At 49.0% G+C, this 18140-nt stretch overlaps 1 protein-coding gene across 2 annotated transcripts; it reads left to right on the forward strand.

Moving 5' to 3' along the window:
• The first annotated feature begins 132 nt into the window (after positions 1–132).
• LOC137906869 (nicotinate-nucleotide pyrophosphorylase [carboxylating]-like) lies at positions 133–8911 on the forward strand. 2 transcript variants are annotated; one of them, XM_068751162.1, is made up of 5 exons: positions 133–218; positions 4313–4573; positions 5833–6143; positions 8435–8566; positions 8672–8911. In XM_068751162.1, exons 2-5 carry the CDS (start codon positions 4321–4323, stop codon positions 8873–8875), a joined length of 900 nt encoding a protein of 299 aa, XP_068607263.1. In that variant the 5' UTR covers positions 133–218; positions 4313–4320; the 3' UTR covers positions 8876–8911. The 2 variants fall into 2 exon arrangements, with proteins under 2 accessions (XP_068607263.1, XP_068607264.1); XM_068751163.1 differs by having other exon boundaries at positions 4313–4426.
• Positions 8912–18140: the final 9229 nt, after the last annotated feature.

Genomic DNA, 18140 nt, shown 5'->3' on the forward strand with positions numbered 1-18140 from the left:
TGGCCAGAACCTGTTCATGCTAGTTACGGATGATTGGTTACATTTATAATGCTGCTGCGGCAAACCAATCGGCGGCTGAGCAAGACGCTGCATGGCGTCGTCATAGTAGGACTAATACATTCCTTTGAGAACGTTTGTGAAGTCACCCCGCTAAAATAGTCTCCACGTCACTTCCTGTTATTGTGCTTCTGTTGAGACGGGACAGCTTCGTGTTTACGGTAAATAATATCCGCGGCGAATGAACATCGTTCGATTTCACTAACGTTCGATTACCTGATGCTTTATCGATCAGCAACCAGGTTGTTAAATATCTGTCACGCCCTCCCGCGACGTGACGCGACGTGAGGTGACGTGACGGATTATGAGGAGGTTGTCTCGGAATAGAAAGCAGGAAGGACGTTTTGGTGCAGCGACGCCCTTCGCGTCATCAAAGATCATTTCGGCTGCTCGCCCTGAATGAATGCGTTCGAACCCAGCGGGGACATGTCTCCTAGCCCGAAGTATATAGCATGTCCTGTACAAGTACAAGTAAACACAGCGCCTGGAAGCACGTGGGTGGACCTCTAACCGATGATAGGACTGTCCTCCGGACGATAGGACTGTCCTCCGTACGATAGAACTGTCCTCCGTACGATAAGACTGTCCTCAGGATGATAGGACTGTCCTCAGGACGATAAGACTGTCCTCAGGACGATAGGACTGTCCTCCGGACGATAGGACTGTCCTCCGTACGATAAGACTGTCCTCCGGACGATAGGACTGTCCTCCGTACGATAAGACTGTCCTCAGGATGATAGGACTGTCCTCAGGACGATAAGACTGTCCTCAGGACGATAGGACTGTCCACCGGACGATAGGACTGTCCTCCGTACAATAGGACTGTCCTCCGTACGATAAGACTGTCCTCCGGACGATAGAACTGTCTTCCGTACGATAGGACTGTCCTCCGTACGATAAGACTGTCCTCAGGATGATAGGACTGTCCTCAGGACGATAAGACTGTCCTCAGGACGATAGGACTGTCCTCCGGACGATAGGACTGTCCTCCGTACAATAGGACTGTCCTCCGTACGATAAGACTGTCCTCCGTACGATAGGACTGTCCTCCGTACGATAAGACTGTCCTCAGGATGATAGGACTGTCCTCAGGACGATAAGACTGTCCTCAGGACGATAGGACTGTCCTCCGGACGATAGGACTGTCCTCTGTACAATAGGACTGTCCTCCGTACGATAAGACTGTCCTCCGGACGATAGAACTGTCTTCCGTATGATAGGACTGTCCTCCGTACGATAAGACTGTCCTCCGGACGATAGGACTGTCCTCCGTACGATAAGACTGTCCTCAGGATGATAGGACTGTCCTCAGGACGATAAGACTGTCCTCCGGACGATAGGACTGTCCTCCGTACGATAAGACTGTCCTCAGGATGATAGGACTGTCCTCCGTACGATAAGACTGTCCTCAGGATGATAGGACTGTCCTCAGGACGATAAGACTGTCCTCAGGACGATAGGACTGTCTTCAGGACGATAAGACTGTCCTCAGGACGATAGGACTGTCCTCCGGACGATAGGACTGTCCTCCGTACGATAGGACTGTCCTCCGTACGATAAGACTGTCCTCCGGACGATAGGACTGTCCTCCGTACGATAAGACTGTCCTCAGGACGATAGGACTGTCCTCCGGACGATAGGACTGTCCTCCGGACGATAAGACTGTCCTCAGGATGATAGGACTGTCCTCCGGACGATAGGACTGTCCTCCGGACGATAGGACTGTCCTCCGTACGATAAGACTGTCCTCAGGATGATAGGACTGTCCTCCGTACGATAGGACTGTCCTCCGGACGATAAGACTGTCCTCAGGATGATAGGACTGTCCTACGTACGATAAGACTGTCCTCAGGATGATAGGACTGTCCTCAGGACGATAAGACTGTCCTCCGTACGATAAGACTGTCCTCAGGATGATAGGACTGTCCTCCGTACGATAGGACTGTCCTCCGGACGATAGGACTGTCCTCCGGACGATAGGACTGTCCTCCGGACGATAGGACTGTCCTCCGGACGATAAGACTGTCCTCAGGATGATAGGACTGTCCTCCGTACGATAAGACTGTCCTCAGGATGATAGGACTGTCCTCAGGACGATAAGACTGTCCTCAGGACGATAGGACTGTCCTCCGTACGATAAGACTGTCCTCAGGATGATAGGACTGTCTTCAGGATGATAAGACTGTCCTCAGGACGATAGGACTGTCCTCAGGATGATAGGACTGTCTTCAGGATGATAAGACTGTCCTCAGGGCGGTAGGACTATCCTCAGGGCGATATATCTGTCCTCAGGGCGATAGGACTGTCCTCAGGACAATAAGACTGTCCTCAGGATGATAGGACTGTCCTCAGGACGATAAGACTGTCCTCAGGACAATAGGACTGTCCTCAGGGCGATAGATCTGTCCTCAGGGCGATAGGACTGTCCTCAGGACAATAAGACTGTCCTCAGGGCGATAGATCTGTCCTCAGGGCGATAGGACTGTCCTCAGGGCGATAGGACTGTCCTCAGGGCGATAGATCTGTCCTCAGGGCGATAGGACTGTCCTCAGGACAATAGGACTGTCCTCAGGGTGATAGATCTGTCCTCAGGGCGATAGGACTGTCCTCAGGATGATAGATCTGTCGTCAGGACAATAGGACTGTCCTCAGGGCGATAGATCTGTCCTCAGGGCAATAGGACTGTCCTCAGGACGATAGATCTGTTCTCAGGACAATAGGACTGTCCTCAGGGCGATAGATCTGTCCTCAGGGCGATAGGACTGTCCTCAGGACGATAGATCTGTCCTCAGGGCGATAGGACTGTCCTCAGGACGATAGATCTGTCCTCAGGGCGATAGGACTGTCCTCAGGACGATAGATCTGTCCTCAGGGCGATAGGACTGTCTCTGTTTGGACATCCAGAACAGCTGACTCTGCTCTGGCCCCTTTGGTGTTTATTAAAAGCCTTCGTATCACTTTTGATGCCTTTCTTTCAGCTTCAGCTGCTAGCCAGAGTAAAGTCCCAATCGGCCAAAGACTGGGTGCGTTCCCACTGCACCAAGAGGACTCGGTTCGATTGGGAGCAAATTCCTGCATTTATAAATAGTTGAAAGGTCTGCGTTCACACTGATTTCTTTGCGAAGGGAACTTTTTGAGCAGCATCCCGTTGCTGAAAGCAGAAGGGGAAGTCCCGCCCTCTCCCGTGTCTCGTTTGGTTTGGAGTGCTCCAGTTGCGGCTGCTGCTCATCCTAGGAGGGGAGCTCATTTAGTTCTGGCCTAAATCATAAATGTTACACAACGCTAGTCGTTTTTAACAAACACAACGTCGCTGGGATCCGTAAAGTCTCCGGATCAGTTCAGAACAACGGAATGAAACACTTGGAAAATGCTTCGGGTGATTTAAGCTTGCTGGTTCACTTATTTCACTGTCAGTTACCGGTGATAAGTAGCTGGTTCTGAACAAAAGATTAAAGTATTATAACGCATATTTAGTCAATGTTTCACCACTTATTTTCCTGGTAACTGAGCTTCCCCTCAGAGCAGCTTGGAGTACTCGCTGTACTTCCTCTTCCGGAGACGCACGCGTAGCGTCACTACGTACGTTTACCCAGGGTGCTTTCACACTGCGCCGTTTGCTCCCTTTTAAACTGACCAGAGTTCCTTTCCTCAGACAATCCGCTCCGTTTGGGCTGGTGAAGAAGTCGCCCAAGCTTTCTCAGTGGCTGCCCCTAAATAGTGGAGGGCTTACCTTTAATAACAATAATGATAACTGTAGTAGTAGCTATAGCGGACTACGTGTCCCACAATGCTTTGCACCTACGGGTCGCAGGACTTCCGGGTGATCTGATAAAGTCGTTACAAACGAGAGTCCACCGTGTCCCGTGTCCTCATTATACAATAACGATTGTTGGTTTTATAGAGCGGGGAGGGGGGGGGGGGGGCGTTTCAGTGCTGAATGGTCCCAGGCTGTTGTGCTCCTGGTAGGGTCTCCCATGGCAAACAGGTCCCGGGTGACGGGTCAGAAGAGCAGTTCAGACGGCGCTATGAGAGAATCTAAAACAAGGACCGTGATGTCTCCCGGTAGGGCGCAACCAGGGCCCCACCCCGGAGCCGGGCCTCTGAGGGGCCAGACTCTACATATCTCTGCCGCTGCCCACGGTGACAGGCGGCGGGCTGGTGTGGGCTTGCTTATATCGCTGATACACCTGTTTGTCCAGGTGACAGGAAGCCATCCCCGTTAGGAAGCAGTCTTGACGATTCTCTCTATTCGCAGGTTTCAGAATGTCTCCAGGCTCTTACACAGCAGCACATTTGATCCCGCCCCACTCTCTGACCCGGCTGGCACGACAATGGCTGGAAGAGGACACACCGAACTTTGACCCGGCAGGTGTGTGTGTGGGGTCACAGGAGGTCGAAGCCTGGCTGCTGTGTAAAACACCAGGCAGTGTTCTGGCAGGCAGCCCCTTCTTCTCAGCGGTGTTCGCTGAGCTGGGCTGCACGGTGGACTGGATTCACCAGGAAGGAGCTCAGATCGGTAGGCTGCACGCAGGAGCACCAAGGTCGTCACATGACCTCACCAGACAGCGCCCAACAGACCACGACGTCACTCGCTTGCTTTTCTATTCGTCTTCACACGTCTGAGTAATTTGATAATTTTACTTTTAGTCCTCAAAGAAAAATTGTCTGTGCTTTTGGGTAATGGGGGTAAAACTTTAAGGCTTACTCAGCATCTCTCTCTTTGTCTTGTGACTTCCCTGTTATTTTACAGCAGCTCTTAAACAACCCTTTATTTTAGCTTGTCTGCATATAATCTCAAAAATTACAACATTTATAAAGTCAGTCATTGCTCGAGTTATTATTCAATTTCATTTTAATGTGATTGTGACGTCACCTGCCCTCTTGGCAGGCTAGCCTATTATATTTTATTAAGTTCTAAACATGGAACCAACAAGACAGACAGACGGAAAGTGTTCGGAGGAAAAAAGCAGTGGATTTATTTGTGCCTGTTGTTCTCCCCCTTTCATCCAACCACGACTAGCAGAGTTATCACAAAACACAGATGCGTTAAAGTCTTGAGAGGACAGTCTGGATCATCTAGGTCACAGGGAAACTGAGGAAAAGGAGACGGAGCAGAGTGAGGGCCACAGACACTAACCCAGCAACCCCCACTGACTCAGAGTTAACTCTCACATTGAGTTTTGAGAGGTGCTGGTTTGGTGGACCTGGCATACATGAAACCTCCACCAAAGGAGACAGCTGTCACCTGGACCCGCTAAGAGCAGCACAGCATCCCCTGAACACTACGAGAACGACTCCGAGGGCCCCACGGTTCTCTGAAACAAGCCGAACACAGTGCAGAACATATTGGAAACACAAATGTGCAGCGACAGCCAGGACACAGTTTTGGTTTACATCTCAAAACTGGAATTAGATGCAAGCAGCTAGGTGTAGAGAAATCCCCTCCCAGCACAGGAACAAGTGAACCCTGCAGGACTGTGGAGAACAGAAACTCTTACACTGGACCGTTTCACAAACAGGCCAACGTGGCATGTTGCATCATTGGCACTGAAAAGGGAAGTCCTGCACGCTAAGGGGCCTTAATACAGCATTTTCTTGTATAGATTTCGTAACGTGTGATGCTAGGGCTGTAATGAAAAGCTTATAAACAACTTCACGTTCTGGATGAGCCCAATCAAATGGCTAAAAGTATTGATTGTGCTGTGGCAATTTTGTGTCATTTCATGTTGATGTATGTATGTAATCTCAATTTACTAATGTGATCCATCTCCACAGGTCCAGAAGCAATCACAGTGACTGCTGTAGTGAAAGGCCCAGCGAGGTGCCTCCTGCTTGGAGAACGGCCGGCTCTGAATTGCCTGGCCCGGGCCTCTGGGATCGCCACTCGCTGTTCCCAACTACAGGCCATGAGGAAGGCTGCGGCCTGGCACGGCGAGCTGGCCGGCACGCGGAAAACCACTCCAGGCTTTCGTTTGGTGGAGAAGTACGCCATGCTGGTTGGCGGAGTGTCCATGCACAGGCAAGACCTGAGTGGAATGGTGATGCTGAAGGACAACCATATATGGGCATCAGGAAGTATCACACAGGTAAGCAGCCTCAGAAACAATCTAGTATTCTTTGTACACGACAGAAAACAAGAAAGGCTAATAGTGGTGCTTTGAACACACAATGCTAAAGCTTAATGGGATGGAATGGAATGCTTTTCTTGTCATTGTCATCAGTCATCAGTACAGTGCAACAACGAAACAAGATTGATGAGTGAGCACTGGACTGGAGACATGATCGATCCAATATTCAGCCGAAATGAAACTTTAGCTTCATCCAAATATACGACTGGTCCTCAGTTAGTCCTCGTTTCGGGAGCCAAGGCGAGACTTCTGTCCCTTCAAGCCAGGACTCAGTCCGGAGATCGATACAGTTCTACCTACTGGCCAAGATGGTATCCAGTTTCTGCCGGTCCTCCCCGGATCGATCCCTGAGCTGGTTGCCCAGGTCCTTGATTCGAGCCAGAGCACCGAAGAGCACTTTCAGATCCATGGTCAATTTATCCAGAACTTTGAAAGCTGCCGTCTTGGAGACTTTCTGGTACACCAGGGCAACTCCCATCCCAATTAGCAGATGCCCCCCCCGCCCCCACCAATAAGCCAAACAGCCAAATATCTTCAGTGTCCTCTACAGATAGGACAGACCACTCTCCATTTCTCCCAGGGGTCCATGGTGTAGCCTGCTGCGTGGGTCCCGTCTGGACAGGTGGGCCCCCCCGGAGTCCCATGCTTGGGTGAAAAAATTTGATAAATGCACTAAGAGACCAGTTAATCAATTCCATGATTTAGTAGACCAGAGGTCAGCACGCAGCGGGTCCTGGAAAGCAGACAGGCGAGACGAGACAAAGAATGCAAGCAGGGACGAAAGGACAAACGTCTGCTCTCGTCGAAGACCGGAAGAAGAGACACTTAACACACCATGGTGGTCTTCTGATCAACTGCCCCTGTGTAAGGTGCCCCTGGGTACGGTGCCCCTGGGTAAGGTGCCCCTGGGTACGGTGCCCCTGGGTACGGTGCCCCTGGGTAAGGTGCCCCTGGGTACGGTGCCCCTGGGTAAGGTGCCCCTGGGTAAGGTGCCCCTGGGTACGGTGCCCCTGGGTAAGGTGCCCCTGGGTACGGTGCCCCTGGGTACGGTGCCCCTGGGTAAGGTGCCCCTGGGTACGGTGCCCCTGGGTAAGGTGCCCCTGGGTAAGGTGCCCCTGGGTAAGGTGCCCCTGGGTACGGTGCCCCTGGGTAAGGTGCCCCTGGGTAAGGTGCCCCTGGGTAAGGTGCCCCTGGGTAAGGTGCCCCTGGGTACGGTGCCCCTGGGTAAGGTGCCCCTGGGTAAGGTGCCCCTGGGTACGGTGCCCCTGGGTAAGGTGCCCCTGGGTACGGTGCCCCTGGGTAAGGTGCCCCTGGGTAAGGTGCCCCTGGGTAAGGTGCCCCTGGGTACGGTGCCCCTGGGTACGGTGCTCCTGGGTAAGGTGCCCCTGGGTAAGGTGCCCCTGGGTACGGTGCCCCTGGGTAAGGTGCCCCTGGGTAAGGTGCCCCTGGGTACGGTGCCCCTGGGTAAGGTGCTCCTGGGTAAGGTGCCCCTGGGTAAGGTGCCCCTGGGTACGGTGCCCCTGGGTAAGGTGCCCCTGGGTAAGGTGCCCCTGGGTACGGTGCCCCTGGGTAAGGTGCCCCTGGGTAAGGTGCCCCTGGGTAAGGTGCCCCTGGGTAAGGTGCCCCTGGGTACGGTGCCCCTGGGTAAGGTGCCCCTGGGTACGGTGCCCCTGGGTAAGGTGCCCCTGGGTACGGTGCCCCTGGGTACGGTGCCCCTGGGTAAGGTGCCCCTGGGTAAGGTGCCCCTGGGTAAGGTGCCCCTGGGTAAGGTGCCCCTGGGTACGGTGCCCCTGGGTACGGTGCCCCTGGGTACGGTGCCCCTGGGTAAGGTGCCCCTGGGTACGGTGCCCCTGGGTACGGTGCCCCTGGGTAAGGTGCACCAGGAGAACAACATGGAGATGATGGAGCAGAAAACTGCCTTGAGAGAGAGTTAATGGCCAATAGCTGGATCTAAAATTCACAAATAGATCTCTGTAGTGATGAAATATTACAATTAAGTATTCAGTTCCATGGAAATGATGGGTTACCAGCATAAAGGAAATCAATTCAGGATGGGGGGGGCTCCACAGAACACTTCTTTGAGGTGCTAGTGATTTATGGAGACCTGCTAAATCTTGTTCTTTAAAGGAGGAATTCAGCCACATATGATGCTTTCATTTTGTCCCAATATTCCATCAAAATAATGTCTCACCGAGACGGTCCAAAGTCACGTATCCAAAGTTACGTGTCCCGCCGTGTTTGTGGTCCAGGCCGTGGAAGCCGCGAGGTCCATGTGTGGTTTCAGCAGCAAGATCGAGGTGGAGTGCCAGAGTCTGCATGAGGCCAGGGAAGCAGCCGGAGCAGGAGCAGACATCGTTATGCTGGACAACCTTCAACCTCAGGTAGAGAATGAGCAAATAATAGCAACCTAGTTCGTCTTTCACTCCCATTACACCCAATTTATAAAAGCTAATAGTCAAATCCTCCACCTTGTCTGTCTCCTGAAGGATCTTCACATTGCAGCTCAAGCATTCAAGGAGGAGTTCCCAGCTCTACTCGTAGAAGCCAGCGGAGGAGTCACTCCTGAGAACCTAGCTCTGTATTGCTCCGCACACGTGGACATCATTTCCCTCGGCTGTATAACTCAGGGATGTCCAGTGGTGGACTTTTCTCTCAAGATTCAAAAACCTGCTGTTCAATGCCGTATATAAACAACATCTACAGTGAATGTTTACTGTGTTTATTTCATGGCTAAATGTAATAATAATAAGATATACTTCAATGAGTCATTGGGGAATCGCTTCTCTGCATCTGACCCATCATTTACGATCAGTGGACCGCCCTTACAGGGCCTCGGAAGCAAATTGGGTTTTTGGATTCTTGCTCAAGGGCATTTCAACATGTGGATGGCAGGGATCGACAGTTGTGTCCTGAAATACTGTCACAGAGGAGCGACGGTTACAAGTTGAAACTAGAAAACGACAATCAGAGATTGCAGACCCTCGCCTCCTCTTCGGCGAGGGTAACTAGCCTGCAGAGACAGCAGCATCAGACACCTTGCAAAAGCTGCCAGCTGGTTTTCATTGGCTAATATGTTGGAAAACAACTGCTTAGTTACGCAGAAGGGGTAGCATTGTTGCCGTGCTAAGTTGTATGTTAGCATTGCTGCCACATTAAAGGGCGAGAATGTCAAGCTTTCATTTTCCAACTGATTTCAGCGAGTTCCTTCAGTATCCAAAAGATTGTGGCGTCTGGGGAACAGAAAGAGCGTCATCTCGTCTGACACTGGAAGTCCTGACAGCTCAGCTGTAGTGGGCACTGCTGCCGTCTCACAGCAAGAAGGTTCTGGGTTCGAACCCTTTCTGTGTTTAGTTACATGTTCTCTGCGTGAGTGATGATGATGATGAATATATTTATTAGATAGAATGTTAGAGTACAAGTACAGTCACACAGTAGCATGTATTACAGTACAAGTACAGTCAAACATCCTGTCTAAGAGGAGCATTTCTAAAAAGCCCTTGTGGTCTTGTTTCCGTTGAAAGTCCTTCGTACATAAATCATCCACAAATAACAATACAAATAAAAATAAAACCAATATTAAATTACTCAATTGATGCAACGTAACATTAGAAAAACAAAAATAAAATGATTTTACACCGCCAGTGCAAACTAACCATTAATCTAAAATAAATTACACCACTGATGCAAAATGACAATGAATGCCAATAAATAACTTACATAAATTACAATAAATTAGTAAAGCAATTAAAATCTGCAACGTAGGTGGACAAAAAGGGGGGGGGGTTTGACCCGGAGAGAGTCGTGATGACTATCTCCGTTTCTGTCCCCCTGAAAGGTGTATTTTTAGGGCCTTTTTGAAGGAGGCCAAAGAGATGCATGTTTTGAGGGCAGGAGTCAAACAGTTCCACCCTTAGGGGGCAGTATTGTAAAAAGCCCACAGCAGTAAAACAGGGTGATGTGTTCGCCGCTGCTCATTTGTTTGTTGTGGGATTGTCTAACCATCATGTGGTGAAATGTTGAATTGTGTGTAAAGTGTTCTGTATTTACATTTCTCACTATGATCCATGTGGTTCTAGAGGAATTGGTTCTAACAGTGTGCATTATTAGAATGGTGACACTGCAGGAGATTAAACATGCTGGATAAACACAACCCGGTGAGAGCCTAGATGTAGTACGGGCGGTTGGGAGGGTCGTCCTACGATCAAGAGGTTGGCGGTTCGATTCCCGGCTCAGGCACGTGTGTTGTTGTGTCCAAGACACTTCACCCACGTTGCCTGGGCTACGCTTAGAAAGTGTAACTGCTGTAAACCAAACTGCCCTCCGGGGGACAAATCAATAAAAAGCATTTAGATGATGAACATATTTATTAGACAGAGTGTTAGAGTACAAGTACAGTCAAAGAGTAGCATGTATTACAGTACAAGTACAGTCAAACAGTAGCATGTATTACAGTACAAGTACAGTCAAAGAGTAGCATGTATTACAGTACAAGTACAGTCAAAGAGTAGCATGTATTACAGTACAGTATAGTCAAACATGGGAGCATTTCTAAAAAGCCCTTGCGGTCTTGTTTCCGTTGAAAGTTATTAGTACATTTAACAATACAAATACAAATACAAATAAAAATAAAACCAAAATTAAATTACTCAATTGATGCAGAATAACATTAGAAAACTAAAAATAATTTTACACCACAGATGCAAACTAACAATAAATTTAAAATAAATCACACCACAGATGCAAAATGACAATGAATGACAATAAATTACATAAATTACAATAAATTACAATAAATTACCAAGACACTTAATATGTGCAACGTAGGTGGACAAAAAAAATGCAGGGATTGAGGGGACTGAGGGCAGAGCTGCATTGACTATTTTAAATGCCAATCCCATTTTGAGTTGTTTAACCCTGTCTTCTACCCTGAGCCATTTTAGGCTAGCAAAATGTCCAGGAAGAAGGTGGGTCATGGGCCCCAGATTGAGGAGTAGCCGAATCAGTTTGTTTTGGGAGGTTTGGAGCCTGGTTTTCCGGGACATTTTGATGTTGGAATACCAGGAGGTGCTAGCATAGTCAAAGAGGGGCTGAACGAGGCTCCAGCAAGCGTCCGGAGACAAAAGCAGACATTCTGCCCAAAAATCTTGTTCTCTGATTGATTTTTTTGATCACCTTAGTTTCCATACTATTGCCAGACAGGTATTTGTCAAGAACACAGCCCAAATAGGTAATCTCTTCTTTGCTGGAGATTACTGTATTATCGACTGTGACCTTGAAATCATCAACATTTATCTCACTTAGAGAGTGTTTAGACCCAAAAAGAATAGATTCTGTTTTTCCAAGGTGTAGTGACAGTTTGCTATCGGTAAGACAAGTACGGATTCTGGTGACCTCAGAGCTGAGAGCCTCCTCAACCTGCACTTTGACCTCTCCTGAAATCAGGAGTGCTGAGTCATCAGCAAACAGGAACAATTTGCAGTTACAGGCAGCACTCATGTCGTTAATGTATAGGAGGAACAGTAACGGCCCTAGAATGCTGCCTTGAGGAACCCCGCAGCTTACCGGGAGGGACGAGGACAAGGTTCCGTTTATGTCTACCATTTGTTCTCGTCCCTCAAGGTACGATTTCATCCAGTTTGTTGATGTGCTATCAAAACCAATCGCCCCCAGTTTATTCAATAGGATTGAATGGTTAACGGTGTCAAAGGCCTTCTGGAGGTCCAGCATAACCATGCCGCAGTATTTGCCCGAGTCTACTTCACGCTTGACGTAGTCGGTCAGATATATGAGGCACGTGTCAGTGGAGTGGGATGTTCTGAAGCCTGATTGGAATTCAAAGAGCAGGCTATGCTCGGCGAGGTAGCGGTTGATTTGCTCCTGGATTATTCTCTCCATAACCTTTGAGATGGAACAAAGGATGGAAACAGGGCGGTAGTTGCCAGGTTCTAATTTGTTTCCTTTTTTATACAGAGGGATAACCCGCGCCGTCTTGAATTCCTGTGGGACGTGGCACTGATTGATGGATAAATTTATCAGATGGGTTACCACGGGGGCGATAGAGACAGCTGCGTCTCTGAGGAACCGGGTGGGTATGTGGTCGAGGCCTGTGGCCTTGTTAGGTTGAAGGGCAATTAGTTGTTTTAGCACATCAACGGTATTTACAGGTGTGAAAGAGAAAGTGTCCTTTTTAGCACCTAGCTTCTCATAGTGAGTTTGGATGTGGTCAGAACCGTACAGACCTGAATGTGGGGGGAGTTTGCTGACCAACAGGGGGCAATAGTGGTGAAAAAGCTGTTAAAACAATTAGCTACTACCAACCTGTCGGTCTGGAGCGAACCACTTGAGTTAATGCAGATATTACTGGTTTTTGTTTGGAGTCTGTTGCTGCAGCCTAATTGTTTTAGGGCCTCCCACATTTTTTGGGGGTTGCTTTTGTTTGCCTCAATGTTCTCATTTAAGAAATTCTTTTTGGCATTTTTTATCATTTTGTTAACCTCATTGCGTAGTTTTCTGCTTTTTTCAAGTAGTTCCTCGTTGGTTTTTCTGTACTCAGAGTAACATTTGTTTCTGAGCTTGATGGCATTCAATATTTCCCCCTTCATCCAAGGTTCTGTACGGGCTCTGACGGGTTTCCTCCAAAAACATGCAGCTTAGGTGAATTGGTCAAATAGTCCATAGGTGTGAGTGGTTTTCTGTCTGTTTGGCCCTGCGATGAGCTGGCGACGCATCCGGGCTGTACCTGGCCTCTGGCCCGTAGTCAGCTGGGATAGGCTCCAGCAACACCTCCGACCCTCAAGGTGGATAAAGTGGACGGATGGAATTTTCGGCGGTACATAGGAGGAAATGGAACTCACTCCTAAAATTCAAAACAAAACGACCAAACACTTGGGGCTGCTAGAATGTTTCTGCATTCAATGATTTTGTCACACATTGAATATTGCATTACATGTTGGTCGCTGGTAAATACTGTACATGCAAAATCATAGAATCACTCTATAAAGAATTGTTAAAGGTCTTTGATAGAAAACCAATGTCATTCCATGTTTGTAACATTTTAAAAAAGTACAATTTATTGAGCCTTGATCATTTTAAAAGTTTTAAAATGGCTTGTCTAATAGACAAGGTGTTACATGGACTTGCCCCGCCTCCCATGTTGGACTTTCTTAAAAAAAGGGCTCACAGCGGTTCCAGGACCAGAGCCTCCTCGAGAGGGGACTGTGAGGTCCCACTCAGAAAAACAGCCTTTGGACAAAATGCTCTTTCTGTAAAGGCCAGTAAGATCTGGAACAGTCTTCCACTCGCCATCAGGGAGCGTCCCACATTACAAACCTTCAAAACTCACCTCAAGCAGTGGTTGAAGGTAAACCAGGCCTGTAACCATTAGCTCTTAACTTTTTTGTAATGCCCTCAATTAAATTCATTTTTATTTCTATAACACCAGATCATAAAAGAAAGTCGCCTCTAGGCACTTTACAGGAGTAGCAGGGAAACACAGAACCCAACTTGACCCACAAGAGCAAGAACTTTGAAGACGGAGGCAAGGAAAAACTTCCCTTTAACGGGCAGAAACCTTGGACAGAACCTAAGACTCATAGTGGACAGCCATCTGTCTGACTGGCTGGGTTGAGAGAGAGAGAGAGAGAGAGAGAGAGAGAGAGAGAGAGAGAGAGAGAATGGCAGGTCAGAGGAGAGTCAAAAACGAGGAGATGGATGGGAAGCGATAGCGAGACAGAGTAGGAGCAGACAAAAACAAAATGTATAAAGCTATAAATGCTAATGCTAGTGATATAAAGCTATAAATGCTAATGCTAGCGATATAAAGCTATAAATGCTAATGCTAGCGATATAAAGCTATAAATGCTAATGCTAGTGATATAAAGCTATAAATGCTAATGCTAGCGATATAAAGCTATAAATGCTAATGCTAGCGATATAAAGCTATAAATGCTAATGCTAGTGATATAAAGCTATAAATGCTAATGCTAGTGATATAAAGCTATAAATGCTAATGCTAGCGATATAAAGCTATAAATGCTAATGCTAGTGATATAAAGCTATAAATGCTAATGCTAGTGATATAAAGCTATAAATGCTAATGCTAGCGATATAAAGCTATAAATGCTAATGCTAGCGATATAAAGCTATAAATGCTAATGCTAGTGATATAAAGCTATAAATGCTAATGCTAGTGATATAAAGCTATAAATGCTAATGCTAGCGATGGACATCGGTGTTGAGGGACACAGGTCCAGGTTCTGCAGCACCACGGACAGAAGGACCTGAAAGAGAGAGAGGGACAAACAGAGGGAGAGAGAGAACAAGACTAGAGGGGAGAGAGAGAGAGATTACTGACATATATTTATAACATGAATAACCAGATAAAGGGGGAGGAGCTCAGTGTGTCATGATGTTAAGCCACCAGTGCTGCCTAATGACAGCATATTGATTATATTGATTACTGCATCGATTAGTTATAAGCTTTGTTAAAAAGGAAAGTCTTTAATCTACTCTTGAACATAGAGATGGTGTCTGTCTCAGGAACCAATCAGGGAGCTGATTCCACAATAAAGGAGCTTGATAACTGGAAGCTCCGCCCCCCTGTCTGCTCTTGGACATTTTTGGAACCACGAGCAGGCCAGCATTTTGGGACCGCAGGGTTCTAGTGGGGCAATACGGGATAATCATCTCTGTAAGGTAAGGAGGGGCCTGGCTGGTGAGGGCTTTAAAAGTGAGTAGAAGGATTTTATATTCAATCCGTTCCCTAACAGGAAGCAGAGACGCCAGAACAGGGGAAATGTGTTCTCCCAGTCTGGTTCCTGTTAGAACATGAGCCGCTGCGTTCTGGATCAGAACCCGAGCTGCTGCATTCTGGATCAGAACACGAGCCGCTGCGTTCTGGATCAGAACCCGAGCTGCTGCATTCTGGATCAGAACCCGAGCTGCTGCGTTCTGGATCAGAACCCGAGCTGCTGCGTTCTGGATCAGAACCCGAGCTGCTGCGTTCTGGATCAGAACCCGAGCTGCTGCGTTCTGGATCAGCTGGAGATGTTTAATAGACCTTTTTTGGGCAGCCGGACAGTAAGGAGTTGCAGTAGTCCAGTCTGGAAGTCACCAAAGCATGGACTATTTGTTCTGCATGTTTTCGGGTTAGTAGGTGCCTGACCTTTGAAATATTCCGAAGGTGAAAGAACGCAGTCCTTGAAACGTGCTTTATCTGGGACTGAAAGGACAGGTCCTGATCAAAGATTACCCCCAGATTCTTGGACGTGGTGCTGGTGGACACTGAGACGCCATCTAGTTCAACTACAACACTAGAACAGACATTTCTGAGATGCTTTGGCCCAAGAACCAGAACCTCAGTTTTATTTGGGTTTAATAACAGGAAGTTCTCGGTCATCCAGGAGTTAATGTCCTTAAGGCACGTCTGAAGTCTAACCGACTGATCGACTTTGTCTGGCTGAACTATAATTGAGTATCGTCTGCATAGCAGTGGAAATTTATGCTATGTTTCTTAATAATGTTACCTAAGGGAAGCATATATAGCGTGAACAGAATAGGTCCAAGCACTGAACCCTGTGGAACTCCATATTTAACTTCAGTGTACGTAGAAGATTCATCATGAACACGTACAAACTGAAATCTATCAGATAAATATGATCTAAACCAGTTCAATGCAGATCCTCTAACACCAACAGATTGTTCCAGCCTCTGTAACAGAATCTGAAGATCTATTGTTTCAAAGGCTGCACTGAGATCTAATAAATCAGAATCAGAATCAGAAGTGGTTTATTGCCATTTTCAGTGAGTGTTCACAGACTAGGAACGTTTCTCGGTGAAGTCGTGCTACATCTAACATTAAGGACAAAATACAAAGACCATACAAGTACAGACATCAACAGCAGCCGGAGTGGTTACACAGATGTGTACTAGCAGCAGTAAACTAGCGTCATCACGCAGTGCAAATGGAAAAGTGCAAGTTGTATTCAGGACTCTGGGACAGAATTATTAAGTGTTCATTAGTCTTACGGCTGAGGGAAAGAAGCTGTTCTTGTGGCGGGAGGTTCTGGTCCGGATGGACCGTAGCCTCCTGCCTGAGGGGAGAGGGTCAAAGAGTCCATGTCCAGGGTGGGAGGGGTCGGCTGTGATCCGACCTGCACGCCTCCGAGTCCTGGAGACATACAGGTCCTGGAGGGACGGCAGCTTGCAGCCGATCACCTTCTCCGCGGCACGTACAATGCGCTGCACTCTGTGTCTGTCCCTGGTGGTGGCGCCAGCGTACCACATGGTGATGGAGGAGGTGAGGACGGACTCCACGATGGAGGTGTAGAACTGCACCAACATCTGGGTCGGCAGCTTGAGTTTCCTCAGCTGCCGCAGGAAGTACATCCTCTGCTGAGCCTTCTTGATGAGGGAGCTGATGGTCGGCTCCCCCTTGAGGTCCCGGGTGATGGTGGTGCCCAGGAAGCGGAAAGAGTCCACGATGGAGATGGGGGTAGGGGAGTCTGTGTGGGCGAGGGGGGGGCGGTGGGGCTGTGACTTTCCTGAAGTCGACGATCATCTCCACTCTTTTCTGGCTGTTCAGCTCCAGGTTGTTGCTGCTACACCAGGACACCAGCCGGTCCACCTCCCTCCTATAGTCAGACTCATCACCGTCCGAGATGAGCCCGATGAGGGTGGTGTCGTCCGCAAACTTAATCAGTTTGACGGACTGATGGCTGGAGGTGCAGCAGTTGGTGTACAGGGAGAAAAGCCGGGGGGAAAGTACACAGCCCTGGGGGGATCCGGTGCTGATAGTCAGGGTGTCCGAGACCGTAGACCCCAGCCCCACATGCTGCCTCCGCTCCGTCAGGAAGTCGGTGATCCACCAGCAGAGGGAGTCGGGCACGTCGAGCTGGAGCAGCTTGTCCTGGAGCAGTCCCGGGAGGATGGTGTTGAACGCAGAGCTGAAGTCCACAAACAGGATCCTGGCGTAGGTTCCTGGGGAGTCCAGATGCTGCAGGATGAAGTGGAGGGCCAGATTGACTGCGTCGTCTACAGACCTGTTGGCTCGGTAGGCGAACTGCAGCGGGTCCAGGAGGGGGGCGGTGAGGGTCTTCAGGTGGTGGAGAACCAGGTGCTCAAAAGACTTCCTGACTACAGATGTCAGCGCTATCGGTCTGTAGTCACTAAGTCCTGTGATCCTCGGCTTCTTGGGGACAGGGACAATGGTGGAGGACTTGAAGCAGGCTGGAACATGACAGGACTCCAGGGAGGTGTTAAAGATGTCTGTGAAGACAGGAGTCAGCTCACTGGCACAATGTTCCAGGGTGGGGGGGGGAACATTGTCCGGCCCCGCAGCTTTACGGGGGTTCAGCTTTGTGAACTGTCTGTGCACATCCTGCTCCTGGATGCAGAGGACAGTGGGGGGGGGAGAGTCTATGGAGGCATTTGGCGGGTTTCCCTCGATGTTGTGGGTGGAGGAGGGGGTGACTGGAGGGGTGTGGGGGGCTGGTTGGTCAAAGCGGCAGTAGTGCATGTTTAAGCGCTGGGCAAGCGGCAGGTCGTTCAGAGCTCGGGGGGCTTTGGGCTTGTCGTTGGTAATGCCCCCCCCAGGGTCGTTGGCAGAGAACTGCTGCTGGAGTCTGCGTGAATATACTGATTTAGCATTCTTCAGCTCCCTGCTAAACCTGTACTTCACCTCCTTGTAGCTGTCTCTGTCTCCGCTCCTCTTTCTCACGTCTGATCTGGCTGAGCTTCGGCGTGAACCAGGGCTTGTCGTTAGCGTAGCTCACCCTGCTGCGCGTTGGTACAATGCGCTCCTCATTGTAGCTGATCCATGAGGTCACCGTGTCCGTGTCCTCGTCCAGGTTGTCCGAGCTCTGAAACCCGACTGAAAATAAGCAGAGAGACAAGTCCATTATCAGACGCTATTAAAGGTCATTGGTGACTTTAACTAATGCTGTCTCTGTGCTATGA

This window comes from Brachionichthys hirsutus, chromosome 17, assembly GCF_040956055.1.
Source record: "Brachionichthys hirsutus isolate HB-005 chromosome 17, CSIRO-AGI_Bhir_v1, whole genome shotgun sequence".
Taxonomy (NCBI): Eukaryota; Metazoa; Chordata; class Actinopteri; order Lophiiformes; family Brachionichthyidae; genus Brachionichthys; species Brachionichthys hirsutus.